Source organism: Nomascus leucogenys, chromosome 8 (genome assembly GCF_006542625.1).
Source record: "Nomascus leucogenys isolate Asia chromosome 8, Asia_NLE_v1, whole genome shotgun sequence".
NCBI classification, from domain to species: Eukaryota; Metazoa; Chordata; class Mammalia; order Primates; family Hylobatidae; genus Nomascus; species Nomascus leucogenys.
In genome coordinates, this window is record NC_044388.1 from 104,045,337 (window position 1) to 104,072,572 (window position 27,236).

The 27,236-nt window shown below is 56.6% G+C and overlaps 3 protein-coding genes across 5 annotated transcripts in view; all 3 read right to left on the reverse strand.

Moving 5' to 3' along the window:
• Window positions 1–1,928, reverse strand: part of ST6GALNAC6 (ST6 N-acetylgalactosaminide alpha-2,6-sialyltransferase 6) — a 23,490-nt gene extending 21,562 nt beyond the window's left edge. Inside the window, exons 1-2 of one of the 3 annotated variants that reach the window (XM_030817882.1) lie at window positions 1,110–1,928; window positions 382–477 (exon numbers count right to left, since the gene is read on the reverse strand). The gene's annotated coding sequence lies outside the window, so the exon portion shown is untranslated. Of the gene's footprint in view, window positions 1–381; window positions 524–1,109 lie in introns of those variants that run through there. The other 2 variants (XM_030817884.1, XM_012508883.1) reach the window with 2 other exon arrangements.
• A 1,123-nt stretch (window positions 1,929–3,051) lies between these two features.
• ST6GALNAC4 (ST6 N-acetylgalactosaminide alpha-2,6-sialyltransferase 4) lies at window positions 3,052–12,136 on the reverse strand. Its single transcript, XM_030817891.1, has 6 exons — window positions 11,868–12,136; window positions 11,450–11,536; window positions 9,711–9,896; window positions 7,430–7,842; window positions 5,137–5,244; window positions 3,052–3,748 (listed from the first exon to the last, which is right to left on the reverse strand). The coding sequence occupies exons 2-6, from the start codon at window positions 11,459–11,461 to the stop codon at window positions 3,559–3,561; spliced, it is 909 nt and encodes a 302-aa protein (XP_030673751.1). The 5' UTR covers window positions 11,462–11,536; window positions 11,868–12,136; the 3' UTR covers window positions 3,052–3,558.
• A 3,736-nt stretch (window positions 12,137–15,872) lies between these two features.
• PIP5KL1 (phosphatidylinositol-4-phosphate 5-kinase like 1) lies at window positions 15,873–25,783 on the reverse strand. The gene is made up of 11 exons (XM_003264184.3): window positions 25,754–25,783; window positions 24,710–24,907; window positions 23,455–23,505; window positions 23,087–23,241; window positions 22,689–22,813; window positions 22,336–22,370; window positions 22,192–22,247; window positions 20,867–20,979; window positions 20,105–20,258; window positions 16,364–17,076; window positions 15,873–16,074 (listed from the first exon to the last, which is right to left on the reverse strand). Exons 1-10 carry the CDS (start codon window positions 25,781–25,783, stop codon window positions 16,809–16,811), a joined length of 1,185 nt encoding a protein of 394 aa, XP_003264232.1. The 3' UTR covers window positions 15,873–16,074; window positions 16,364–16,808.
• Window positions 25,784–27,236: the final 1,453 nt, after the last annotated feature.

Genomic DNA, 27,236 nt, shown 5'->3' on the forward strand with positions numbered 1-27,236 from the left:
CTGGAGAGGGCAGACGGGCCTAAATGAGTCTAGACGCTGGGGCCCACCAGTCCCCCAAAGCCAGGTGTTCCGGTTCTCACCATGGTGTGTGAGGTTTTTTGTTTCATTTTGTTCCTTACAAGGTGAAGGTGTGTGAACTGTGAGCGTGAGCTCTGGGCCTGGCTCCATGGCCCTTCTAAGGAAAAGGCCCCTTAGGACACCTCCGCGCTGTGAGGCTTTACCTGGCTTCCCCTCTGGGCTTGGAGGAAGTAGGGTAGGTCTTCAGCCAGGCTGCTGAGGGGCAAAGGAACCAGGGTATGAACAGGAAAACAGAGGCCCAAAGAGTGGCTGCAGAGTCAGGCGATCCCTGGGGCTGCGGGGAGGCTCCTGCCCTGGGCTCACCTCAAGGAAGCTGCAGGAACTGCTGTGGCAAAAGCGGAGAGTCTTCGGTTTCCTGGTCAAGGCAGCCTTCAGCAGACCGCGAGCCAGCCACCAGACCTGTCAAGGATCATCTCCATCTGCCTGGAGGAAGTGACTGACGCATCACTCCTGCCAGGTTACCACCCCCAGAAAGACACACGATTTGGGCCAACCCAGCAGTAAATACCCCACCAGAGGGCAGGGCCAGGTTAGAGGAGCCTCTGTGTCCTGGGCCCAAGGGCCGGGTCAGCCTTTTCCCAGGGGATAGAGAAGGAAGAGGAGGCAGCCTCCCAGGAGGGAGTGGAGTTCAAATCCCATCAGAACCAGCGGACCCTGGGCCTTGGACACCCAGGATGAGGCAGGTAGTAGGGAGACAACTGATGGGGCAGGGGCTTCCTGCCATCTGTCACCACCAAGGAAGGGCAGGGCCAGCCGAGGGCAGATGAACCCCATGAAAAATGCTGGCTCCACATGTCAAGTGCCTGTTATGTCCTAAGCCACGGGGACAGTCCACTGTCTGAATCCGTGTGGTGGGGACCATTTTAACCTTTTACAAATGACAAAACAGGCCCAGAGAGGGGCACTAACCTGCCAGGACCACAACAGCAGAAAGTGGGGCCAGAAAGAAGTCAGGCCTTGACTCCAGGGCCCTCCCTCTGAGCCCAGAAACCCCCTCTACCTCCGCCTACCAGATTCCAACCCACCCTTACCTCTGCCTGACACCTGTTGAGAGCTCCTCGCTCTGTGCTGTGGCTCCGCTGTCAGCCTGCTCCTTGCTTCGCCAGCTCAGGGCTCTCCTCCCCCCTCCCATTCCTGCAGAAACTTCTGGGTACACCCGGCACTGGGCAGGAGGAGACCGGGCACAAAAGTGGTGCTGTGAACCAAGTGCCAGTTCTCAGCCCACTTTGTGAAAGCCAAGGGCGGGAGGGAGAGTGCGCCGGGTCACCCAGAGCCCCCGGGACTACTGGCTACATAATTCCTGGGATCCAGTGCAAAATGAAAATGCAAGTCCTCTTGCAAAAAAAAAAAAACAAAAAACAAACAAAAAAAACCCTAAGAATTTAAAGTTGGCAACAGCAGAGCATTAGCATAGGGCTCTGATCCCTGGAGCTGGCAGCTAGAACCCCAGGGCTGCATCCCAGCGGACAGCCCGAGGCCCTGGCCCAGTCCTCTGAGTCTTCCAGTCCCCAGATGAAGTAGTGATGCCTGGGAGGGGTGATGCTTGTGGGTTCTCTCCAGCCCAGGGGTGCAGGGCTGAGGTCCTTGGGCTCAGCTCTCAGACCTGGTATTGCATCCTGGCCCAGCTGCTCCACAGTTGTCCGGCTTCAGCTGAGTGGCCTCAGCTCATCTGTAAAACCGGCTAGCACCAGCCCTCCTCTGAGGATGGCAAGGTTCCGCTGGTGGGTCTTTTTTTCTCACTATACAGGTGAGGAAATTAAGGCCGGAGCCAGGCTAGACTCCCTCACAGCAGCAACCCAGGGCTGCCCTCTGGCCTTCCTGTTTTGCAGGGAAACCAAACCCACTTTCTTTCTTTTTTTTTTGAGATGGAGTCTCACTCTGTCGCCCAGGCTGGAGTGCAGCGGCACAATCTCAGCTCACAGCAACCTCCACCTCCTGGGTTCAAGTGATTCTCCTGCCTCAGCCTACCGAGTAGCTGGGACTACAGGCACCCACCGCCACATCCTGCTAATTTTTTGTATTTTTAGTAGAGACGGGATTTCACCATGTTGGCCACGCTGGTGTTGAACTTCTGACCTCAAGTGATCTGCCCACCTCGGCCTCCCAAAGTGCTGGGATTACAGGCGTGAGCCACCGCGCCTGGCCCACTTTTTTTTTTTTTTGGAGAGACTGGTTTTGTCATGTTGCCCAGGCTGGTCTCAAATTCCTGGTCTCAAGCAACACTCCCGCCTTAGCCCCCACTGTGCCAGGCCCAACCCCAGATTTAATGGCTAATTTAACTTGCCATTTGACCCAGGACCAGGGAAGCAATATGGGTGGAGGAATTCACCTCCCACTCAGAGTCGCTTCCTCCTAGCCCTGGCTCTTCTCTCACTGGGTACAGAACAGGGTTCCCAAAGAAGCCTCTGACTTGGGGTCAGTTTCCTGGGCCAGAGCAGTGAAGGGACCAGCCCCCCGGAGGAGCCCTGACCTGCTGGGGAAGGGGCCGGGCTGGGGCCACCAGCAGGAGGTTGTTGGGGAAGAAACTGAAGCCCAGCCAATGTGGGCCCAGGTAGGGGCCTCAGGGATTCCAGTCAACAGCTTCTGAGACAACCGGGCTCGGTGGATCACGGCTGTAATTCCAGCACTTTGGGAGGCTGAGGCGGGTGGATCGCTTGAGGTCAGGAGTTCGAGACCAGCCTGGCAAACATGATGAAACCCCGTCTCTACTAAAAATACAAAAAATTAGCTGGGCGTGGTGGCATGCGCCTGTAATACCAGCTACTTGGGAAGCTGAGGCATGAGAATTGCTTGAACCCGGGAGGTGGAGGTTGCAGTGAGCCAAGATCGTGCCACTGCACTCCAGCCTGGGCAATAAGAGCTAAACTCCGTCTCAAAAAAAAAAAAAAAAAAGTTTCTGGGATTGTGACAGGGAGAGAAGCCCTCGTCTCCACCCCTAGACACATTAGACACATGACCACGCTAGAGACAGTGTCCAGAAAACACACGTTTACCCGTACGTTTCTGATACGGCCCCGGCAGTCACAACTCCAAGGCCCCTTCACCCAGTGAACCCCAGGCTCTCGGCTGCCCCAACCAGGGCGGCCAGCCTGAGAAGTGTGGCACCAAAAGGTGGTAGGGGCGGCTGGGGAGGGAGGACCAGGACTGGCACAAGGTCATGATGCTGGTGAGTTGGGGGCCATCAGCCCCAGGGACAAAGGCCACTTGACAGACCTGGAGGTGGGGTGAGCCCCCAAATGCCATGAATTACTCAGGGAGTGGAGGGGGGAGACAGGGCTCCCCCCTTCACTCCCCTTCAAGTCATGAGGCCTCAGATGGCTCCAAGCGTCGCCAGAATGGGGCAGGAAGGAACCTTAGGTCCACCCAGCACGTGGCAGGAGGCAGGATCCATAAATTAAATGTTTTTGTGGAGTGTGATGGCTTGGGATGGGACATCCCGGAGGCCTCGCAACAGCATGGTGGCTGGCAGGGCGACAGAGGCTACTCAGTCCTCCAGGACGGATGGGCGAACACAATGGGCCTCTTCTTGGCCCAGCGGGAGAAGACTGCCTTCTCAGTGATGAAGCGGTGGGCGCTTCGGGGCGCCTGCTCGTGTGCCAGGTACATCTGACATTCATCCAGCCGGCCCTTCTCGAAGTAGTGGTAAGGCACTGAGGGGTGGCTCTTCTCCCTGACGGGTGGGGAACAGGGCTGGGGTGGGACAGAACCCACTCGCCTCCGGCCACACCCTGCCGCCTACCTTGACCACCCCTTGCCAGGCCCATGGGCTCGTGAAGACCCACGCCTGATCCCTGGGGAGGCCAAGACACATAGGGGAGTAGCAGATCCCAAAGGCCAAGGTTTGAGTCCTGGCTCTGCCTCTTGCAAGCTGGATGACTCTGGGCCAGAGATGGACCCTGTGAGCCTCAAGAGCCCATGTGTAAAACGCAGATGGTCACATCCACCTTCCAGAACAAGCGCGTACATCAAGAGATGGAGACTGCAGGTACCCTGCTAGTGGTCCTGGGCTCCTGGTGAGGGAGGAGCCCCTCATTCCCATGTCACAGAGCCACCAGCCCTGCACGGCCACCTCCCCATCAGCATCATGGGGGGCCAGCCGTGTGGCCAGGACCATGGCTGGGGCACAGGGACACCTGTCACCTGGGTGACCTATTCTGAACTCGTTAATTTCCATAATATTGAAATATAATAATATAGGCCAGTGTGGTGGCCTATGTAGGATTACACCTGTAATCCCTGATCCCTGGGGAGGCCAAGGCGGGAGGATCACCCGAGGTCAGGAGTTCCAGACCAGCCTGGCCAACATGATAAAACCCCGACTCTACTAAAACCACAAAAAATTAGCTGGGCGTGGTGGCACATGCCTGTAATCCCAGCGACTAGGGAGGCTGAGGCAGGAGAATCGCTTGAACCCGGGAGGCGGAGGTTGTAGTGAGCCAAGATCGCGCCACCGCACTCCAGCCTGGGCAACAAGAGCAAAACTCCGTCTCAAAAAAAAAAAAAAAAAAGAAATAGAATAATATAACAATGGTACAAAATCATACCATAAACATATCTGAACTTGATATCATGCTGGTATTATAATATCAAATATTATATAATATCAAAAATCATATATAATATCAAAAGTTAAAACTTATATAAAACATATCACTGATATATATATATATATATAGATATTTAGGCCCTATAGATATAGGCCCTGACTGTGGTAAGCACTTTTGTAGATTATTCCCTCCCTAAATGTTTCAACAACCTTCCAAGGAAGATGTGGTTCTTTTCTCTATTTTCTATACAAGGAAACAGGGTCTGCGGGGTGGCATGACTGGCCCATGAACAGCCTGTAACCACAACGGCAGCACTGGGGTTGATAAGGCAGCCTGTTTGACACTGAGCTCTTTCCCAAGGCCCAGAGCCCAACGGGTATCTGTGCTGTGGTCACCCACCGTGAAGCCCACACACCCTGTGCCCCCACAGCTCCCGAATCCTCTGGTTTAAGGCCTGGGAGGGCTCACGGTCCCCCCCACGTCCCCGCGTGCCCAGCCTGGCCGGTCTGACCTGCAGTAGCTGTCGCTGACCATCCCGTAGACCACAATCTCCTCACACAGCTCCAGCGCGAGGATCATGGTGAACCAGCCAGTGCTGAGGAAAGAGCCCGACTGCCTCCTGGGGGTGGGGGGGATGGGGGGACGCTGTCAACAAGGGGCCATGTGGTAGCTCCAGGCCCCAGCAGCACTTGGTACTTTGCCAGCCCAGGGCTACGCACCTCAACCTCTTGCAGGGGACCTTGGGGGAGGCTGGGGAGGGGGCAGAGCCAGCCCAAGGCCAGCAGTGGGTGACAGGCAGAGCGGCACACAAACCCAGGCCTGATCACCTCCTCAGCACCCAGCGGGGCTCGGGCCCAGCTACGCTTTGCAGGGTTTGAGCAAACCCCTGGATGATGAGTGTGGGGGCTCTGGCCATGTCTTCTCCTCATCTAAAGGACCAGGCCTGGGGAGACAGCAGGAGGCAGCAGGGCACCGTGGTTTAAAGTCGGGTGGGGGGGGGGTTCTCTAGAGTCCAAGGATCTTCCACTTGAACCCTGGCTCTGCTATGGGCATAACATTTGCTCGTGGACCTCTCTGAGCCTCATGACCGGTCTGTGAAGTGGAGATAATTCTAGGGGGTTATAGGGAGGGAACACTGTCAGCCCAGCCCCTGCCCGCATGCCCCCATGCCCCACTCGGAGCAAGGGGCTAGGTGGTGGCCCCAGCCTCAGCTCTCTGGAGGCAGCAGTCCTGGGTACTCTCGCAGCCGAGGGCCACCCCTCTCAACCTCTACAGAGCGGGTATGAACTGGTTCATTCATTCAAACTGAGCCCCACCCAGGCCCTGTGCTGGCCCTGAACCTACCTCATCTGGTGCTAACACTCCAGGGAAGCACCAGATGGGAAGGGAAGGAGACAAATAGATAAACAAGTAGCTAGGAGACAAATCTATAAGCAAGACGATGGCAGAGGGTGACACCTGCTGCCAAGACAAGGAAACAAAGGAATGGATAAAGAATGCCAGGGCGGGAGGCACTCCTTCAGGTGGGGTGGCCAGGGTGGGCTTCCCTGAGGAGGTGACCTGAGTAGCAAGAGGAGCCTGTCATGGGAAGATCAACATTCCAGGGAGAGGGAATAGCAGGTGCAAAGGCCTGCAGGTAGAAATAGGCATGGATGTCTGAGCCCCAGACGGCCAGTATGGGTAGAACAGGGAGAGTGAAGGAGACACAAAGTCACAGAGGCAGGCAGAGGTGGGCTCACGCAGGGCAGGCAGGCCAGGAGTGGTGGGGGTGGGAAGCCTAGGTCAAGGTGGCAGACATGGGCCATTGTATGTGGCAGATGATGGTAGGAGGGGAGTCAGAGGCACAGCCCAATTTTCTGGAGGTTACACCAGAGGCTGACTGTTCTATCTCCTGAGCGCAGAGGCCGGTGGAGGAGCAGGTGTGTGGAGGAGGGACCGGCAAGAGTCATGAGTGCACTTTTGGGTATGACATAAAATGAAACCTTGAATGCAGAGTGCTTCACCCAATGCCTGGTGAGCAAAGAGGGCTGTTATTGCTCTGTTTTGTTTTGCTTTTTGAGACAGGCTGGAGTGCAGTGGTGCGATCTTGGCTCACTGCAACCTCTGCCTCCAGGTTCAAACGATTCTCCTGCCTCAGCTACTCTCCTGAGTAGCTAGAATTACAGGCATGCGCCACCACACCTGGCTAATTTTTGTATTTTTAGTAGAGATGGGGTTTCACCATGTTGGCCAGGACGGTCTTGATCTCTTGACCTCATGATCCTTCCACCTTGGCCTCCCAAAGTGCTCGGATTACAGGCGTGAGCCACCACACCCGGCCCTAATTTTTGTATTTTTAGTAGAGATAGGGTTTCATCATGTCGGCCAGGCTGGCCTCAAACTCCTGACCTCAAGTGATCCTCCCGCCTTGGCCTCCCAAAATGCTGGGATTACAGGCGTGAGCCACCGCACCCGGCCTCTAACTTTTATTATCCAGAAGGGATATCAGAGACCAAGTTAGACAGACCATCCCCTCCAGAGAGAAGTGCTCCCTCATGCCCCCCACACACTGGCTAGTGCTTCCCATCAGGTGCTCAAAAGGCCTGACAGCCCTCAACACCATTTGGGATTCTAGATCTGTGTGACAGTTTCCTGAGTGACATCCCCTCTGCCTCCTGCCCCCCATTAGGGCGTAGGACCATGTCTGCCTCCATGAGTGCTGACCTCCCGGGCCTGACAGAGCAGCCCCCTGACGGACAAGAGACTCCCAGAGAAGGAAGGCTCCAGCTGCCAGGGAGACCCCAACAGGCAGGCCCCAGGCTCACCGGTTCTTGCCCGTCTCGTCCTGGAAGATCTGGTCGCAGTAGGCCATCATGCGCTCGGTGAAGGTGTACACCTGCAGGCCGGGGTACATCCTGGTGAGCTGCAGCAGCGTGCGGTAGGTGCGGCCGCCAAGCACCCGGTCCATGTGCCTGCCCTGGCCCCACACCACGTAGAGCGTGTCTCGGGCCTTCTGGAAGTAGTGTGAATAGTTGCGCAGCAGCAGCGGCACGCTTGTGTGTGAGATGACACGCAGAGTGCTGCGCTGGCCCACGTCCGCCTCAAAGCCCACGGTGGGCGCCTGGTTCATGCGGAACACGCACTCGGCACCGTCGATCTCAGCACCCAGGCCTGAGCCCAGCATTTGGCCGGAGCTGGACACCACGGCGCAGCTGCGGCACGGCTCACGGACCAGCGGCTGCAGGGCAGGCAGGGAGAAAGAGACAGAGAGGCATGAGCACGCAGCTTACACCCCCTGCACCTCCCCCAGGAATATCCACCAATCTTGCTTAATCAGGTATCGGCTCGAAGGACTGTTATTAACCCATTTTGCAGGCTGGGCGGCAGGGATGGCTTTCCCGAGATCACAGTGGTACCCAGTGTCAGAGCTAAGGTTCTGCACTCGGCCGCCGCTTCCTCATCAGCCATATTTGTGGTCCTCATTCCTGTTGCTGCCTCTGAGGCCCAGTCTCTACATAATGAGTCCTTTTGAGGTTTGCTTGAGCAAATATTTATAAAACACTTAGAACAGTGGCTGGCACAGACTGGAGGTCATATAAGTATTTGTTAAGTAAACATGAACCTCAGCTCTTCAGAATCATTCTTAGGCCACTCCCTCCCCTGCGCATGCCTCACCCACACTGTGCCCAGTTTCTAAGTAAAAGCAGGGTCGTCAGCGCCCAGGATAGCTGTGGGACTCCCTGGTCCTGAGCCTGAATGCTGGCTCTGCCCTCTCCTAGCTATGTGGCCTGAGGCCAAGTCACTGGCCTCTGTGTGCCTCAAGTCTCTCATCTATAAAATGGGGAAGAAAACACCATCTGGGCTGGGAGCGGTGGCTCACGCCTGTAATCCCAGAACTTTGGGAGGCCAAGGTGGGTGAATCACCTGAGGTCAGGAGTTCGAGGCCAGCCCGGTCAACATGGCAAAACCCCATCTCTACTAAAAACACAAAAATTAGCTGGGTGTGGTAGCACACGCCTGTAATCCCAGCTACTCAGGAGGCTGAGGCAGAAGGATCCCTTGAACCTGGGAGGCGGAGGTTGCAGTGAGCAGAGATTGCGTCACTGCACTCCAGCCTGTTGACAGAGCGAGCTCTTGTCTAAAATAAATAAATAAATAAAAATATCAATACAAAAAATAAAAAAGAAAACAACATATGGCTGGGCGCGGTAGCTCACACCTGTAATCCCAGCACTCTGGGAGGCCGAGGTGGGTGGATCACTTGAGATCAGGAGTTCAAGACCTGCCTAGCCAACATGGTGAAACCCCATCTCCAAAAATTAACCAGGCGTGGTGGTATGCGCCTGTAGTCCCAGGGCAGGGCCAGGGCAGTCACATGGACCGGGTGCTCGGCGGCCGCACCTACCACACACTGCTGCAGCTTACCAGGATGTACCCCAGCCTGCAGGTGTAGACCTTCACCGAGCGCATGATGGCCTACTGTGACCAGATCTTCCAGGACAAGACAGGCAAGAACCGGTGTCGGGAGGCTGAAGCATGAGAATCACTTGAACCCGCCAGGTAGAGGTTGCAGTGAGCTGAGATCGCACTACTGCACTCCAGCCTGGGTGACAGAGCGAGACTCTCTCTCTCTCAAACAAACAAAAAAAAAACATTTCTTGGGCAGGCGTGGTGGCTCATGCCTGTAATCCCAGCACTTTGAAAGGCCAAGGCAGGCAGATCACCTGAGGCTGGGAGTTCGAGACCAGCCTGACCAACATGGAGAAACCCCATCTCTACTAAAAATACAAAATTAGCTGGGTGTGGTGGTGCATGCCTGTAATCCCAGCTACTCGGGAGGCTGAGGCAGGAGAATCGCTTGAACCTGGGAGGCGGAGGTTGCGTGAGCTGAGATCATGCCATTGCACTCCAGCCTGGGGAACAAGAGCAAAACTCCATCTCAAAAAAAAAAAAAAAAAAAAAAAAAAAAAGAACCTAGGGCTCAGAGAGGTGACATGATTGGCCAGGACCACATGGCTGGTGAGTAGAGGGGCCAAGCTCAAGGTCCGGTTTGGGACAAGCCCAGCTCTCACTACCCACCCTGGATGCATTGCCTGGCCCACTCACCTTCCCATCTGGCACACTGCTATATCCACTGAAGTGCAGGGGGCCCGGCACGGTGGGCCTGGAGCCTGTGGGGAAGTGGTGGTCCAGGCAGGTGGCCAGGCAGAGGGGCAGGCCGGCCCAGCAGCACAGGAGGATGTAGACGACCGAGAAGACCACGGAGCACAGGATGATGAGCACCAGCCGACCCTGAGGGAGACAGTGGCCATGGGGGGTATATGTGGGGAGGGGATCCCAGAAGCCCCTTCAGCGCTGCACCTGGCCTCCTGGGTCTAGAGCAGCTCCTAGAACAGCAACAGAATCCAGTCTTCATCCACTGGGCCTTACCTGGGGATGCCAAGCTCTGGGCACATAAGGCCCTGGAGATAACACTGTTATCATCCCCACATTCTAGATAAGGAAAGCAATTTGGGGTGAAGTGTGTAGTACAAGGCCATACAGCAAAGCAGCAGCACAGTGGGGCCTTAAATACCGGCTGGAAAGCCCATATTCCTAACTGGAGGCTGGGGTGTACTGTGCGACCTATGGTTCTCCATCCCTCTTGGCCTGTTTCCTCCTCTACCAAACTGGGGACTGATAATGCCCACCGTGTGAACTTATGGGAGGGGGCAGTGAAAGCGTTCTGTATACTGTAAAGTGCTGTGCACATGACAACGGGAAAGTGGTACCTCAGAAGGGCCACCAGCCCCTTCAGCCTAGGACCAGGGCTGCCTAGTGTGGCCCCGCCTCTGCCCCACCCCCAGCTGACTCAGTGGCCGTCCCCTGGTGATCCGGATCTGGGTCAGCAGGCCAGGTGGCACAACCAGATTGCAGCAAAGGTCATTCAAGAAATGGTTTTAATAATTGAAAACTGGTGCCTGGAGGCTACCGCCTCCAGAAACCATGTGCCAAAGGCCATTGGAACCAGGAAGCTCTTCTAGCCATCTGGCCTAGACCCAGACTGGGGCTGGCCCTGCTGGCAGACTTAGTGAATGCTCCCCCCCGCCCCCACCAAGCCTCCCAGGAGGGGAGGGGCTTGGTGACAGCAGAACTGTGGGCTAGTCACTGGGTAGTGGGCCACCCTGGTCACCACTTGTGTCTCTCTGGGCTCCAGTTTTCTAGACCTGAGGCACAAGTCCCTAGGCCACCCTTCAGAAGCCACCGAGCAGTTGGCTGGTGCTCTCCAAAAATCAGAAGTGGGAAAGTGGCCCCCACCCCCTACCCCATCACCCCACCCGCCCCAGCGCATCCTGCCCGAGGCCCACCATTTTCTGCCCGCAAGCTACATCAGCTTCTAAAAATAAGTCTTTTCTGTGTGGCCAGCTGTGCAGGGGAGGGAGTTCTGCCTGGCACCTGCTCCCCTGCCCATGAGGAACCAGAGACCTTGACTCAGGCAGTCAAGATGAACTGCCCCCCACATCCAGCTCTCTCTCCCACAGCCCGGGGCTTCTGCGGTAAAGACAAGAGCGGCTGAACTGAACTTTCACACCCCCAGTCCCAGGTAGGCTTTGCCTGGTGAGCTTGTAGTGTTACCTCTGTTTTACAGGGATAGCAAGGTACTGACACCGCAGAGTGGATGCCACCCGCCTGGGGCCACACGGTCTGCAAGAACAGGGCTGGACTTTGAGGCCATTCTGCCCTTCTCTGCTCGGCAGCAGGGAGGTCAGAAGTGGCAGTGAGTCCTGGGGTGGAGAGGTTGCTGAGCTGCTCCGCCGGTTGGGGCCTCTGCGTTCCCTGGAAGTCCTCCTTCTTCCACCACTTACCGGAGCCTTCATGCTGTCGCTGTCCCTCAGTAGTCTAGGGGCTGCTGTCTCCAGGGCTGGGGCTGGGAAGGGGTGGGAGCCGGGCACCTGCCAAGACCCAGAAACTCAGAGCCGGGAGGGGTAAGGCAGGTGGGGTTCTAGGCTATAGGGAAAACTGAGGCAGGAGAGGGTACAGGCTGGGGTGAAAGCACATGGCACCCGGGAATCCAACCCCTTGACGTCTCCAAACACCGGAAGGCAATGTCCCCATCCTAAAGGAGCAGGAATCAGCGACCTTTGAGAGACCTCCTGCCAACCCAATTCCCAGTGCGCAGATGGGGAGGAAGAGGCAGCGAGGGGGCGCCCCCAGCTCAAGGTCACCAATCAGGTCTGGGGCGGAGAGAGCTAGAAGCCCGGAATTCCACCCCATCCATCCTACCTCTCTACCCGGGGGACGAATGGAGAGGCCGGGGGAGGGCAGGACGTGGGTTTTTCACCGCCCTTCCAGATTCCACTGCCGCATCTCCCGGCCGAGTGCTAACCGGGCGTGCAGCCTGGGGTTCGCAGGAGGCTCGCGATCCGCTGCTCGGAGCTCCATGGCCCCCGGGCCGGGCCGACTGGTCTGGAAGCGGATCCGCGCGGCCAGAGGCAGGGGGCGGGGCCGGGGCCGGGGCCGGCGAGGTGGGGCGGAGACTCGCGCGCCGGGGGCGGGGCCTGCGCGCCGCAGGCGGATCCTACGAGCGCGGCCTGCGCGACCTGGGGAGGGCTCTGCTCGGCCGGGACGGGGCGGGATGTGAATGGCTGGCGGCGAGGCCTCCAGCTAGGGGCGGAGCCTCAGGGCCGGGGGCGGGGCTTCAGAGCCGGGGCGGAGTCTGAGTACCAGCATCTCCGTTTTCCGTCCTCCCGAATTTCCAGCAGGCTCTTGCCTGGGCGAGGCTGTCGGGCCGCAGGGGAAAGAGACCTAGAGGGTGTCGGGGGCCACCGGGCAGTGGCGGCCTGGTTGTCCGGACTTGAGTGTCTCCATTTCTGAAATGGTGGTTGGGGAGGGAAGTTAAGCGGGGCTTCGGGTCAGGCAGCCCACGTTTCAACTGGTAGGGTTGCTGGATTTATCAAGTAAGATACAGAACGCCCAGTGACACTGGAAATTCAGATAAACAACGAATACATGAGTTATTTTCAATATGATTACTTTATTATGATTATGTCAGTGTGACAGTCACCTGAGCCCGTTTTTCTCCTCTGAGACACACGTGTAGAGGCAGCTCCTGTCACAGTCAGGATTCGAACCCAGGAAGTTTCACTCCAGACCCGGGGCTGTGACCACCTACTCTTACCTCTCAAAGGCTCCCTTGCTGGAATGTCCTCCAAATCCAAGTCAAGGTAGCCCAGGCCCCAGGCAGATGCCGCAGTAATGGGGTCCCTTGGGATCTCAGAGGCAACTGCCTTCAAGCACCAGGCTGGTGGCAGAAAGCACTGGGACAGTAGCAGAGGTGGGCCTATGGGGAAGTAAGAGGGCACACTTCCCGTCTAGGATTTTTTTTTTTTGGAGACAGAGTCTCTCTCTGTTGCCCAGGCTGGAGTGCAGTGGCACCATCCTGGCTCACTGCAACCTCCGCCTCCTGGGTTCAAGCAATTTCCAGCTAACTTTTGTATTTTTAGTAGAGACAGGGTTTCACCATGTTGGCCAGGCTGATATCGAACCCCTGACCTCAAGTGACCTGCCTGCCTCGGCCTCCCAAAGTGCTAGGATTACAGGCGTGAGCCACCACGCCGGGCCCTTGTTTATGATTTTTTGTGCAAAATGTTGCATTGGCCAGAAAGATCATTTCACCATCCCCACCACACCCACCTCCTCTGCAGGGCGCTGGCCTGGGAACCCGCTTGGGCTCCTGCCCTGGTGTCCATTTCAAACTCTTTTTTCCTTTTTCTCAGAGGCTCAGGCCTGGGCAGGATGCCAGGGTATCTGTCCCCAGCTCAGCAACCTTCCCAGTCTACCCTGCTCCAGGTTCAAAGCCAAACCACCCCTGGGCCTGGTGTTCTAGGCCTCAGTGCCTCCCCTATCCAGGGGCTGGGAGGAGGGCTGCTGTAGTGGCCCTGCCCCCTAGGGGCCTCCTTTGAGCACAAACTCTCCTGTCACTGCCACTCCAGCCTGGACACACATGGGGAGAGGTGGTTCCCGCTCAGTCACCATGACCCCTCACTCACACAAGGCAGTGGGTCCCCAAAGCCAGAGCCCTTTCCTCTCAGTCCTCGTTCTTCAAGTTTCTTTCCTCATAGGCCCAACCCTGAGGGCACAATGGTGAGAAGTTCCCTATGGATTCACTCACTGCCCACAATGGCTGGTGAGGTGGTGATTCCTTCCCCGGAGAGGCAACTCCATCCTTGCTAGGGCCACATGGAGACAGGGGCATGCCCAAATGGCCCAGCCTCCCAGGGTAGATGAGGATCATAAGTCCACAGTGGAACTGTGACCAGGAAGTCCCACAGCCCCAGATAAAGATCTTCACTTTGCTTTTGGCAAAAACCTACTCTGCTTACCACAACCTCCATGATCCTGCACAGTGCGAACTCCTTCAGTCACCCTCCACCTGCCCTGGCCACCCTCCGACCGCCAATCATTACTGAAGCCATTCCTATGCAGGGCCTCTGCACTCACTGTGTCCTCTACTGGACTGCGCTAGTCATATGGTGGCTCCTCTTATCATTCAGCTCAAGCATCACCTCCTCTGAAAAGCCCTTGCCACCCACCCTACCCAACACCGCACCCCAATACCTCTTGCCTCACTCCAGCTCAGTTTTTCATAGTATTTGTCACACTCTGAAATTGCCCTATGTATTCACTGGTTGCCTTGCTTATGGTCCACCTGCCCCACAGATTCTAAGCTCCATGTGGGCAAAGTCAGATCAGCCGTGTGCTCAGGGCACCTCCAGCACCTGCACAGTGCCCGACACACACTAGGTGCTAGGTCACGTCTATCAGTGCATGAGTTAGGAGAGCCTGGGTCCCATGAGTTCTTGGACAAATCACTTTTCTTTCCAGCCTGAGGTCCTGGCTAGGCTCACGGCCAGAGACCCAAAGGTGGAGAGGGGCTGAGTCATCCTTATGTGTGAGAGCGGGACTCTGTGGCGCTGACTCAGCCCTGTGGGATCCAGACGGGTGGAAATGTGGAGTCAGACTCCAGTTCCTGCTGCAATTCCCTGCCACCTCTGAGTTTCCCTGGCCCATCACCTCCTGAGTGATGGGCATGACAAACTCTATGTCACAACTTCCTGCTAAAGGAAGAACAAGAAATTTCCACTCAGCTCATGCCAGCACAGAGAGGTTGAGAAATTAGGCAAGGTCACCCAGACGACTGGGAGTGATATCAATATTTAAAGTACATATATTCTGGTGAGGTGCAGCGGCTCATGCCTGTGGGCCCAACACTTTGGGAAGATCAAATCAGGCGGATTGCTGGAGCCCAGGAGTTTGAGATCAGCCTGGGCAATATGGCGAGACCCTGTCTCTGAAAAATAAAATAAAATAAAAGTAGCCAGGTGTGATGGCACATGCCTGTAGTCCCAGCTACTTGGGAGGCTGAGGTGGGAGGATCACTTGAGCCCAGGAGGCTGAGGCTGCAGTGAGCTGTAATCCATGCCACTGCACTCAAGCCTAGGTGACAAAGGGAGGCCCTGTCTCAAAAAAACCCAAAAACCAAATATTCCAGGAACCCTGCAGCCAGAGCTGTCTCCTTCCTCCCCCTTCCCCCTCAGCCATCTTTCTTTTTTTGTTGTTTTGTTTTGTTTGAGACAGTCTTGCTGTGTTGCCCAGGCTGGAGTGCAGTGGTGCCATCTCGGCTCACTGCAACCTCTGTCTCCTGGGTTCAGGGAATTCGCCTGCCTCAGCCTCCCAGGTAGCTGGGACTACAGGCGCCCACCACCGCACCTGGCTAATTTTTGTATTTTTAGTAGAGATGAGGTTTCACCATGTTGGCCAGGCTGGTTTCAAACTCCTGACCTCAAGTGATCCACCCACCTTGGCCTCCCAAAGTGCTGGGATTACAGGTGTGAGCCACTGTGCCCGGCCCCTCAGCCATCTTTCTTTGGTGGGATCTGATGGGTCAGTGGAGTGGCAGTGTGCATTGCAGCTGAATGGCTTCCCCAAGGTCCTGCACTGTCCAATCCTGGGGGTCCACTCTTGGCCCACATGGCCCCCTCCCACTCCCCCCTCCCCTCACCCCAGGCCCTTGCTGTGCTCTTAGCCTGGGACCCTCCTAGGGACGTGTCGGACTCTTCTCTGGTCTCAGAGTAGAAGTTAAAGCCCTTCCCCCAACACTATCCATCGAATAATCGGGTAGGGGTCCCTTCCCCCAGACTGTGAGTTCCACGAGTTCCATGAAGGCAGAATCTGTGCCACTTGCTTCGTCCCCAGGTCCCCATTACCCAGCAGAGGGCCTGTCACATGGCAGGTGCTCAACAAATATTTAATGAGTTAATGAGGTCTGTTTCCATTCTTTCGTTTTACAGATTAGACCAGCGAGGCACAGAGAGGTTTAGCACCTTGCCCCAGTCACACAGCCAGGCCCTGGAGCAGTTCTGGAGGAAAGGCCCGCTTGGGCTTGGGCATGGTCGGATTGAACTGGGGTCAGAGGCCAGGCTGGAGTTTCCTGGAGGAAGAAGGAGTGATCAGGGGCCATGCAGGCTCCCGGGGATGTCTGTGAAGCCAAGACCTTGGTCAGACCACGGACCCTTGCCCCCATTTAACTGATGAGAAAAGTGACTTTCAGAGGAGGGCAGAGCTCACTTGAGAGCAATAGTAGACCCCGTTCAGAATGCCTCCCAGAGCTCCAGGCAGCCCCCCAGGACCCTAGCTTCTCCCACCTGCATCCCTACAGTATCAGGTCAGGAGCAGGGGGTCGGGAGGCCTGGGTACTCAGGGCCGACCTTGCCACTTACCCGTGCATAAGCCCCTTAAAGTCTCTGGGCCTCAGTTTCCCCATCTGGACGACAAGAGGGCTGCAGCCTTCAGCCTCCCCCCTTGCCCAGATCATGAGGACCAAGCTGCAGGAGCTGGTGGTTAAGAATACAGGCTCCGGAATCCAAAAGCCATGGTTGAATCCTGGTTCCAGCATTTATTGCTGAATGATCTTGATCAGTCCCTTCACCCCCTGAGCCTCCATTTCATGGTCTGTAAAAAGAGAATAATAGCATTTTTTGAGGATTAAGTGAGCTAAAGTAGGGGAGTCCTTGGCATGATGCTAGGCACGGCACCACCGTCAAACAGGACTGCGCGGTTACGGTATTAGTTAGGGGATGCTGCCCTCTGGCGACGATCAGGAGGAGTCGCAGGCGAGATGCCCGGGCCCGGGGAACAGATCCGGAGAATGGGGCCGGGCGCCCGTCACTCCGTGTGCGCCTCCACCCACTGGCAGAGGCGACGGGCGTAGCGAGCCGGGCTGACAGTGGAGAAGGTCCGGCCCGGGTAGCGCAGTGTCTTCCACAGGTGCTCCAGCCGCTTGCGGAGCCCGTAGACCGTGGCGAGATCCACGACGCCCAGGAAATAGCGCTGCTCGGGCCCGTCCAGGATGTGTAGGGCGTTGGGGACGTCGGGCAGCAGCCGGCGGTTTTGGGCTCCCGACTCTTCCGGGCTCTGTGCCCCTTGCACAGACCTGGGGGCCGACAGGAGGGTGAAGCTGCCAGCTCCTCCAGGAAGCCCCAGCCAATCGGCTCTGCAATCCTGGACAGGCTGCCCACCCCTCCACCAGCTCATTCCCACACTTCCTGTGTGCCCAGGTTTGTGAAGTCAGGTAGACTGAGAAAAGCGAAAGTGCTGGGCTAGAGGTGCACTGTTCAGTACTTAGACATTGGCCACAGGTGGCCACTGAGCCTTGAAATGTGGCTATTCCCAGTTGAGATGTGCTATACGTGTACAATACATACTCAATTTCAAAGACAGGATGAAAAAAAGGATGTAAGGCCGGGCGCAGTGGCTCACGCCTGTAATCCCAGCACTTTGGAAGGCCGAGGCGGGCGGATCACCTGAGGTCAGAAGTCAGAGACAATGATATGGCGAAACCCCGTCTCTACTAAAATGCAAAAATTAACTAGCCGGGTGTGGTGGCGGACGCCTGTAATCCCAGCTGCTCAGGAGGCTGAGGCAGGAGAATCGCTTGAACCTGGGAGGAGGAGGTTGCAGTGAGCCAATATCTTGCCATTGCACTCCAGCCTGGGCAACAGAGCGAGACTCTGTCTCAAAAAAAAAAAAAAAGAAAAAAAAAAGAAAGAAAAGAAAAAATGATGTAAAATATCTTACTCATTTTTATGTTGATTCGATGAAATGAACATTTGGATGTATTGAGTAAATGAATTATAGTATTTCACCTGTTTTTACTTTTTAAAATGAGGCTACTAGAAAATTTTTAATTACATGTATGGCTTGAATTATATTTCTACTGGGTAGCACTGGTCTATAGCCTTTGGGTCACACAGACCTTGGAATCTGCACTTTGGTGCCACATGACTTCAGGTAAGTCTATTTCCTAAATTTCTGTTTGGAGTCATCTAACCCTAGAAATCTCAGGGTCGTGGAGCAGAAGTTTTGTGAACAAAATCCAGCAACCCCAGTTTGCAGATGGTGTGTGTATGGTTTTGCCTCAAAATGTCTTCCATACCAGAAGGTACCTTTGGCGGGGTGCCCAGTCCCAGCAGAAGCAGGTTTAATTCCCTAACTTTGTCCTCAGGCGTCACTGAGGGGCTTTACTCCTGTCCTGTCTGGGTCTCGGGGTAAATATACCAATGAGAAAAAAGCCCTGCCCGGCGCTGGCCAATCAGAGCTCAGTGGTCTGAGAGTCTGAGCAGAATGCTAGTACCCTGTGGGCTACCTGGATGATGGGGAGATGTGGGATGGGGGAGTTCTGAGTAGGGGCTGGGAACTGGGTTGGGGTGGGGCTGGGACAGCCAACATGAAAATATTTCAATGTCACAACAATTCTATGCAAACCAGGACTTACTGACTGAATGACAGCGGTGGCCTAACCACCAGCTAGGGGGAGAGGGCTAGGGAGGAGCTGACCTCGCTTGGATGGGCAGATGTAGGAGGCTCCGTGCCCCATGGCAGGCTTGCCACCATCTGGTCAGGATGTGTCCAGCCTAGCCACAGGCCAATGACTCCAAATTCTACCCAAGCCTCACCCATACCAAGTTCTTCCTCCAAGGGGCAGGAACGAGGCAGGGGATGGGAGGGGTGGCAGCTGGACCTCCTCTTTCACTCCCCTTGTCCACCCACTGGATCAATGGAGTGCCTGTCTTAGCTCCTATGTAATTCTGTTCGACCGCAGGGGTGGGCCTGAGGGAACTGAAATGGAAGTAGCTGACCAAGTGCTAACATGAGTCCTCAGAAGTCATTCTGCAACCTCGTATCTGCTTCCCGAGCCTCAGTTCTCACATTTCTCAAATGGGGATGAGTCTGCACTCCCAGTGAGGCCCCCAGTCAGCGTGAAGGAGTGACGGTTACCACTACTGAGATGAGGATGGGAAGATGGTGCCAACGACGGTGATCTCAGGGTCCTGGAAGTGGAATGACCAGCTTAAAGGGCAAGGACCCTTTCTAAAGCAAAAATTAGGCTGGACGCGGTGGCTCACGCCTGTAATCCCAACACTTTGGGAGGCAGAGACAGACGACTCTCTTGAGGTCAGGAGTTCAAGACCAGCCTGGTGGACATGGCGAAACCCCATCTCCACTAAAAATATGAAAATTGGCCAGATGCTGTGGCTCACGCCTGTAATCCCAGCACTTTGGGGAGGCAGAGGCAAGTGGATCACCTGAGGTCAAGAGTTCAACACCAGCATGGCCAACTTGATGAAACTCCGTCTCTAATAAAAATACAAAAATTAGCCGGGCATGCTGGTGTGTGCCTGTAATCCCAGCTACTCAGGAGGCTGAGGCAGGGAGAACTGCTTGAACCCGGGAGGCTGAGGTTGTAGTGAGCCAAGATCACGCCTCTGCACTCCAGCCTGGGCGACAGAGTAAGACTCCATCTCAAAAAAAAAAAAAAAAAAAAAAAAAATTAGCCAGGCATGGTGGGGATGCCTGTAATCCCAGCTACTCAGGAGGCTGAGGCAGGAGAATCACTTGAATTCAGGAGGCAGAGGTTGCAGTGAGCCGAGAGGGCACCACTGCATTCCAGCCTGGGTGACACAGTGAAACTCTGTCTCAAAAAAAAAAAAAAAAGCAAAAATTTTAAAAATTGAATAGGTCTTTTTCTCTGCTCTGAAACCTTCAATGGTTCCACAGCCCCACTGGAAAATGGGCAGATTCTTCAAATAGTCACCAAAGCTCTTCTCCAACTGGACTTCATCTGTTCTATCCCCTGCTGCAGTCCACCTGTGCCCCTCCTGCCCTACCAGCCAGGCTTCTCCAGCCCTCCCCTCTACACACGCACACACGCACGCACGCGCACACACACGCGCATATGCACACCCACACACATGCACGCACACACACGCATGCATGCACGCACACATATGCACACACGCGCGCGCACACACACACACACACACACAAACTCTGCACTTTCCAGCCTTCATGTCTTTGGCTGCACTGCTCCTGGCAGAGGGAAGGCACTCCCATGCCCCCATGTCTGTCTTTCCCTTACTCTCACCACCTCAATCTCGCTGTTGCCCCTGTGGGGGGCTCACCTGGCCATGCGGAAGATGAGGCTGCTGCCCGGGCCCCTCTCATCCTCGTGGAGACATTGGAAGGCCATCAGGAGGCTGTAATCCAGCACGTTGAGCTCCCGGAGGAAGGTGGTATCCAGTTCCATCTGGCGGAGGAACCAGCTCCGCTGGGGCCCTGCCGGAGCATCAGTGCCCCCACCTGAGCGCTCATCATGTGCCAGCCATGGTGCTCCACACACTCTGCCCCGTGACAGCACGTGGCATTATTGTCCCCATCTCACAAATAAAGAAACTCATCTGTAATTTGCCTTGGTCACCTAGCTAGGAAGTCATGGAGCCTGAATTTGAACTCTGCTCTGCCTGATTCCATAATCTGGGCTCTTTTATGTTTATTTTATTTTTTGAGACAGAGTCTTGCTCTGTCGCACAGGCTGGAGTGCAATAGCGCCATCTCGGCTCACTGCAACCTCTGCCGCCTGGGTTCAAGCGATTCTCCTGCCTCAGCCTCCTGAGTAGCTGGGATTATAGGCGTGTACCACCACGCCCGGCTAATTTTTGTGTTTTTAGTAGAGACAGGGTTTCAGCATCTTGGCCAGGCTGGTCTTGAACTCCTGACCTCGTAATCCACCCGTCTCGGCCTCCCAAAGTGCTGGGATTACAGGCGTGAGCCATGGCGCCCAGCCGAATCTGGGCTCTTAACTCAGGCAGAGGGCAGCAGGGACACCCTTCTAAACTTCACCCTGAATGAAGGAGGAGCAGGCAGTGGCCACCCCCGTGGCTCACCCAGGTTGATGGTCTTGCCCTGAAAGTTGAGGTCCTTCAGCACCAGAACAAGGGGGCTGCCCTCAGGGGCGGGATCCACCCAGCGGCTCACTTCGCAGCCTTTGATGTCATACCTGGGTGGGGGGACAGAATTCAGCTTTACATAGATTTGAGACATACAGAGAATCTCACAAAAGCTTCCAGTGACTACTTATGTGCACTGAACTATTACATAGATCATTCCCAATCCTCAGCACAGCCCTGGCCTGTCTTTTTTTCTCTCTCTCTCTTTCTTTCTTTTTTTTCTTTCTTTCCTTCTTCTTTCTTTTTCTTTCTTTCTTTTTCTCTTTCTTTCTCTCTCTCCTTTCTCTCTCTTCTTTGTTTCTTTCTTTCCCTTCCTTCTTTCCTTTCTTCCTTTTTTTTTTTTTTTGAGATGGAGTCTCACCTGTTTCTTTCTTTTTTTAGAGAAGGTCTTACTCTGTCACCCAGGCTGGAGTGCAGTGAAACAAACACGGCTCACTGAAGCCTTGACCTCCTGGGCTCAAGCAATCCTCCCACCTTAACCTCCCAAGTAGCTGGGACTACAGGCACGTGCCACCACACCCAGCTAATTTTTTCATTTTTTGTAGAGGCAGGGTCTCACTATATTGCCCAGGGTGGTCTCCAACTCCTGGGCTCAAGTAATCCTCCTGCCTTGGCCTCCCAAAGTGCTGTGATTACAAGCGTGACCCACCGTGCCCGGCCCTATAGCTGAACCCCGGTCTATTATTGTTTCTGAGTTAAAGATAAGAGCAGGGCAGGCATTCACACTCAGGCCACTGGTGGCCCAGCCCAGGCTTGAGCCTTGCCTGTGCCTGCCTCTGGACACCTTGTCACCCCTGAGGGTGTCCCAGACACAGGGATCCAACCCCAGGTGGCGGCAACAGGAGGGTTTGGGGGCAGCCAATGGCCGGGGGGGCGGCGCGGGGAACCTGTGGGTAGGGTCAGCCCTGGAGGGCACAGGGGGCTACGTGCAGTCTGAGGCTGGGTCTGAGTCCCTGCTCCCCACATGTTAGCTGTGTGGCCTTCTCCTTCCTCGGTTTCTCATCTAGGAAGGAGGATAAGAGCTGCCCCTCAGCGTCCTTCTGGGAATTAAAAAGCATGCGAAGGGCCCAACACGGCGCCTAACGCACACTGAGTGCTCCAGAGATGCTGGGCGTGGGCGTCACTGTCTCTGACCCACGAGATCTTGGGAACGCCCCTTCTCCTTCTTGGGCCTCGGTTTCACCGTCTGGCTAGTGAATGTGGGTGCTTCGGGTGGCGAGTTTAGGCTGGGATGGGGCCCCAAACCTGCTTAGGCCACTCACCTCTCGGAGATGCGGCCGGCGGGGTAGAAGACGCTCTGCATGACGATGAAGTACGTCTGGGGGCCAGGACAGGGAGTGAGGGAGGCCGGCTGTCGCCCTCCAGCCGCCCGCTCCGCCCAGCCACCTCGCCTCGGCTTCACCCACCTTCTTTCCCCGGTCCACCCGCAGACTGTGCACTCCTGGAAGGGGAGAGGGCGCCGAATGAGGATCCCCAAACTCCACAACCCGGGGTGCATCCGGCGCCAATCCCAGCGCCAGGCCACGCCTCTTTCTCAAGATCCGCGGCACCTGGACCCTTCCTTGGCTGGGGTCCGGATCCCGACCCGATCCCACCCCTAAACACAGACCCAGTGGTGCCCCGCCCCCACTCATGGCCCCACCCCCATGCCCTACAACCCCAAATCCGCCCATTTGGGCCCCGCCCACATACCCCGCCCTCCCCAGGTATATTACGACCTCGGACCCGCCCCCACCGAGTCCCGCCCCCAGCCAACTACCCAGCAACCGCGCCAGCAGCGAGTGCGGGTGCCGCTGCAGGTGCTGCACGTAGCGGGGCAGGTGGGCGAGCAGAGTCTGCACCTCTCGGCGCCCCTGGGTCTTCAGGAAGAAGCGCTGGTCGTGGCTGGGGGGCAAGAGAAAGAGGTCACTGCCCAGGCCTGGCTGGAGCGGCTCCCACCCGGCCCCCTTCCCCGACCTGTGAACGCGGATCTCGCTCCCAGGTCTCGGCACCGCCCCTCTCGCCTTCGGCCCTCGCCCTCCTCTCCTACCCCATCTGTCCACCATCCGGCCCTGACCCTCCCAGATTAGGGCCGCTCTGTTTCTCTCTTCAGGGGGCCTTCCCCGCCACTGGGAATTCTGCACTCGCACCCCTGCCCCACCCCTGCCGCAAGCTCACGACAGGAAGAAGCTGGCCTTGCTCTTGGAGGTGCTAAGGAACTGCAGGTAGGGGCCGCCGGGGCCCAGCGCAGCCTGATAGTCCTCCTCCGCCAGGCCCAGGGAGCGGCGCAGCCAGGCAAAGGCGGGGCCGGCCAGCGTGCCCAGCTCGAAGCCCTGCAGGGGAGGAAGAACCTCCTCTGGAGTGTCTGCGTGGGCCCGGGTGTGTGCAGTCGGTCCTGGGACAGGAGGGTCAGGGTGACCACACCCTTCCTTCAAGGCTGAAGGCTCAGGGACAAGCCTTCACTCCCGCTGCACAGATGGGAAAACTGCAGAGGAGAGAGCAAGACCAGCACACGTCCCTCCCGCAGGGGAGTCTGGGCCTCCTACCTCATGAACCTGGGTTAGGACCTCCGAGAAATCGTCCCGGGAGGGCGGCCCCTGCAGGGAGAGGTAGAGGAGCTCAGGGCAACCCTCAGTCCCCTGCTGCCTGCCCCAGGATCTCCAGATGTCCTGCACCTGGCCCGCCCCCCACCTCCTCCAATTTGATTCCTTCAGCAAACCAGGACCGGAGTTTCTGGGAGTGCCTGAGTTGGGCAGATGTGTTGCTCACCTCCAGGGATGCCAGAGGGACAAGAATGACCCATGGCAAGGCCTGAGTGTATCTCATCCACTCTGGGTCACCAGCAACAGGCCATGAGTTCAAGCCAGGCACGTTCCCAGACTCGCAGGCTGGCAAAGTGAAGCCAGATTCCGTCCAGTACAAGGGGATGGCCCTGAAGCTAAGGGACCTGCCTGATGCAACCTGGGAGGGGCAAAATCAGAGAAGGCTTCCTGAGGGGTGGAGACGTCTAAGCTGAAATCTAAAGGGTAGTGGAGAGGAGGAGCAGGGTGCTCGCACCAGTAGAAACAGCACTGGTGGCTGCCGGCAAGGGAAGGGGGGCCCAAGTGGCTGAAGCCAGTGAGGGAGGGATACAGCGTGAACAAGGCTGGATGCAGCTGGATCTGGAGGTCATGCTGAGTACTGGGGAGCCATGGAAGCTTTTCAGCAGGTGATGAGGTCAGTTTGTGATTTAGAGAGCTCCCTCGAGTCTCTACACTTTCCCTGGATCTCCAGGTCCCTGCGCCCGGATGTGGTCTGTGGAATGTGGTCCCACTGCGCACACATGCACACACACGAACACCACACACATGCTCACCCAGGCCCGCCCAGCTGCTGAGCTTGCAGTTGGGCCACCTTTCTGCTGAGCCAGCCCTGCCTCAGCCTGAGCTCCAGAGAGGATGGGCCAGGCCAGCAGGGTGGGGGTGGGGGTCCCTTTTCAACCATACACCCTGGCAGGGCTGGGAGGGCCTCAGAAACCAAGGACTATAATCTCCCCCAATTATACAGAGGGGGACACTGAGGCCCAGAGAGAGGCAGAGACCCACCTAGAGTCACATAGCAACCACCTGAGTCAGGGGGTTTCTCACACCCCCAACGCACCCCAGACGTTCCAGCTCCCACACCACAATGTTCCTCCCTCTCTGCCTTCCTCCCCTTGACATCCCTCTGTGATCTCCACACCTGCAGTTTCAGCCAGACAGAGCATCAGCCAAGTCTTGCCATTGCTGGTGTGGAGATTCGTGGGACAGATGGGCCACTCACCGTGGGTGGGTGGTCCATGGAGACCTGGGTGGCAGCCCACAGCCCTGCCTGCATCATGCACGTCATCCCATGCAGTTCATGCCCTGGGCTGATCTCAAACAGGCCCAGGCGAGACTGCTTGTCTCGGAGGCGCCAGAGAAGCCCCCGGCGGCTGGAGGTGACTGCTCTGCATCCAGCCTCAGGGGAGGGGGCCAGGACCTGGTAGGAGGAGGCACAGGACACAAACAGCCTGTGGCAGCGTCACAGAGGAAAAAGATCAGGGTTCAAGTCCCACTTCCACTACTTGTGAGACTTCCCCTCATCTCTCTCTGCCTCAGTTTCTTCAGCTGTAAAATAGAGATGATGCTGGTACCCAGAGGGGCCACACAGTGCCTGGCACGCAGTCAGCACCCGGATAGAGCAATGGTTATGATTATCAGTAGATAGGGCGTGTGCTCTGCAGTCAAACCTGGCCTGAGATGGACCGTCCGTCTCTCACCAACCTTGTGACCTTAGTTAAGTCACCTAACCTTTCTGTGCCTCATTTTTTTCATCTGCAACGTGAAAACTAGAACAGCTTCTTCGTGGTAGGTATGAACTCTTGTTACTGTTGAGTTTGAACTCCTTGCACGAGAGCCCTTGATAGTAGGAGCTGTGATACCGGTGATTCAGTCACATCTATTCCATTCGCCTATGCTGAGCGCCTCCAGGCCAGCACGGAGGGGCCAGCACGATGCTGGTCATAGCCGCTGACCCACCAGTAGTGGGCATCCATCGTGTGCCCCACACTGGATGAGAGCTTGACCTCCTAACAGCCCCCTGAAGGAGGAGCTTTAGCATCCTCTCCATTTTCCCAATGAGGAAACTGAGGAAGTGTTGAGGGATATCCGCCAGGCCGCCCCTCGGGATACCTGGCTCCCAGTGTGGGGCGTGTCCTGGTCTTCGCCGGCTGCAGGGCCCCTCCCAGGCTTGGATGGGGGCGTGTCCGCGCCGCTCACCGAGGGGAGGCCCGGCCCCTGCCCACCAACCCTTCCCTCTCCTGTCCTCTCTCGGGTCCGCACCTACCTCGCGGGGCCCCGGGCTCGGCGCAGCCATCGCCCCCGCAGCAGCTTCCCGGGCTTTGGCCGCGTTCCCCGCCGCCCCGCTGCAGGAGTCAGGCCCCGCCCCTACCTCGCGGCCGACCAATAGCATGGCGCCGACTGCGGCTGCATCCAATCCGCGCGGGAGGCGCTAGCGATCGCCTGCGGGTCCCGCCCCCGCGGCTGCAGCATCCTTCAGACCTCGGTCCGGCTGGGGCGGGGCCGCCGGACGTTGGCTGGGGTCCCTCGAAGGGAGCACCCCCATTTTCCGCCCTCGGGGGGAGAACTCGGGTCGCTAGGGCCGCCTGGGGAGGCGAGTAACCTAAATCCTGTGCCACCCACCCATTCCGGCGTGAAATCCCCATTGCCCGTCTTTTGGGTGAAAAAACTGAGAGATCTAGAGAAAGAAGTCACTACCTCTAGGTCACACAGCAAAGTCGGGGACATCCATTCATTGAACACATAGATATTGAACACCCACTGTGGGCCAGCAGTGCTAGGCCCTGCGGATTTAGTGGTGAGCCAGAGGGAGGGGCTCAGCTGCCTGCGTGATCTTTAAAAGCATAAGTTGGATGATGTCACTCTCGTGCTTAAAGCCTCCAGTGGCTCCCACGGCAATGGAACAAAACCCAAACCCCTCACCCTGACCCCAGGCCCATCTCAAACCACTCACCCTACACTTAACCACTCAGCCGCCCGGCCCCACCTGTTCCTTAGCCGCCAAACTCTCCCATTCAAGCCTCTGCATTTGCTATTCCCTCTGCTTGAAACTCTTGACCCCAGACTGCTACTCGCCTTGTTCTTTCGTCACCTTGCCAGACTCCAACAGAGCGCTCCCCTCCCCCACTCCTGATCACATCACCTTTATTTTCTTCACCACCCAAACACTGTCAGAGAGTGTCTTGTTTATCGTTTATCACGTCTCCCCCTGGAGTGGGAATGCCATGAAAGCAGGGTCATGTCATTCCTGCTTCCTGGCTGAGTGCCTGGCACAAGCCTGTGCTGGATGAGTGTCTATGGGACCAAGGTGAGTAGGACCTGCAAAGGGCCTTGGCGAGTCCAGGAAGTGAAAGGCCAGAGTGGCTGGAGTGAAGAAGGGAAAGTAGGCTGAGAGGCAGGGCCTTGTGGGGACCCAGAAAGGTATTGTGGGTATGGGTGTGAGTGTGAGGCGCCAAGGTTCGAGGGTTTTGTTTGTTTTGAGACAGAATCTACCTCTGTTGCCCGCGCTGGAGTGCAATGGCGCAATCTCGGCTCACTGCAATCTCTGCCTCTGGGTTCAAGCGATTCTCATGCCTCAGCCTCCCAAGTAGCTGGGATTATAGGCACGCGTCACCATGCCCAGCTAATTTTTTTTTGAGACAGAGTCTCGCTCTGTCACCCAGGCTGGAGTGCAGTGGCGTGGTCTCAGCTAACTGCAACCTCCGCCTCCCGGGTTCAAGTGATTCCTCTGCCTCAGCCTCCTGAGTAGC

What these genes read in the sequence shown, in the direction of transcription:
- ST6GALNAC4 (XM_030817891.1), bottom strand. An exon ending in GCAGTGTGCCAGATGGGAAG is followed by an intron (nt 7,843 to 9,710) that starts GTGAGTGGGCCA and finishes CCTGCCCTGCAG; the next exon opens with CCGCTGGTCCGTGAGCCGTG. An exon ending in GTCAGCGACAGCTACTGCAG is followed by an intron (nt 3,749 to 5,136) that starts GTCAGACCGGCC and finishes CCCACCCGTCAG; the next exon opens with GGAGAAGAGCCACCCCTCAG.
- PIP5KL1 (XM_003264184.3), bottom strand. Translation starts at nt 25,783, where the DNA reads ATGGCTGCGCCGAGCCCGGGGCCCCGCGAG. An exon ending in CCATGGACCACCCACCCACG is followed by an intron (nt 23,506 to 24,709) that starts GTGAGTGGCCCA and finishes CTCTCCCTGCAG; the next exon opens with GGGCCGCCCTCCCGGGACGA. An exon ending in CTCATCTTCCGCATGGCCAG is followed by an intron (nt 17,077 to 20,104) that starts GTGAGCCCCCCA and finishes GTCGGCCCCCAG; the next exon opens with GTCTGTGCAAGGGGCACAGA.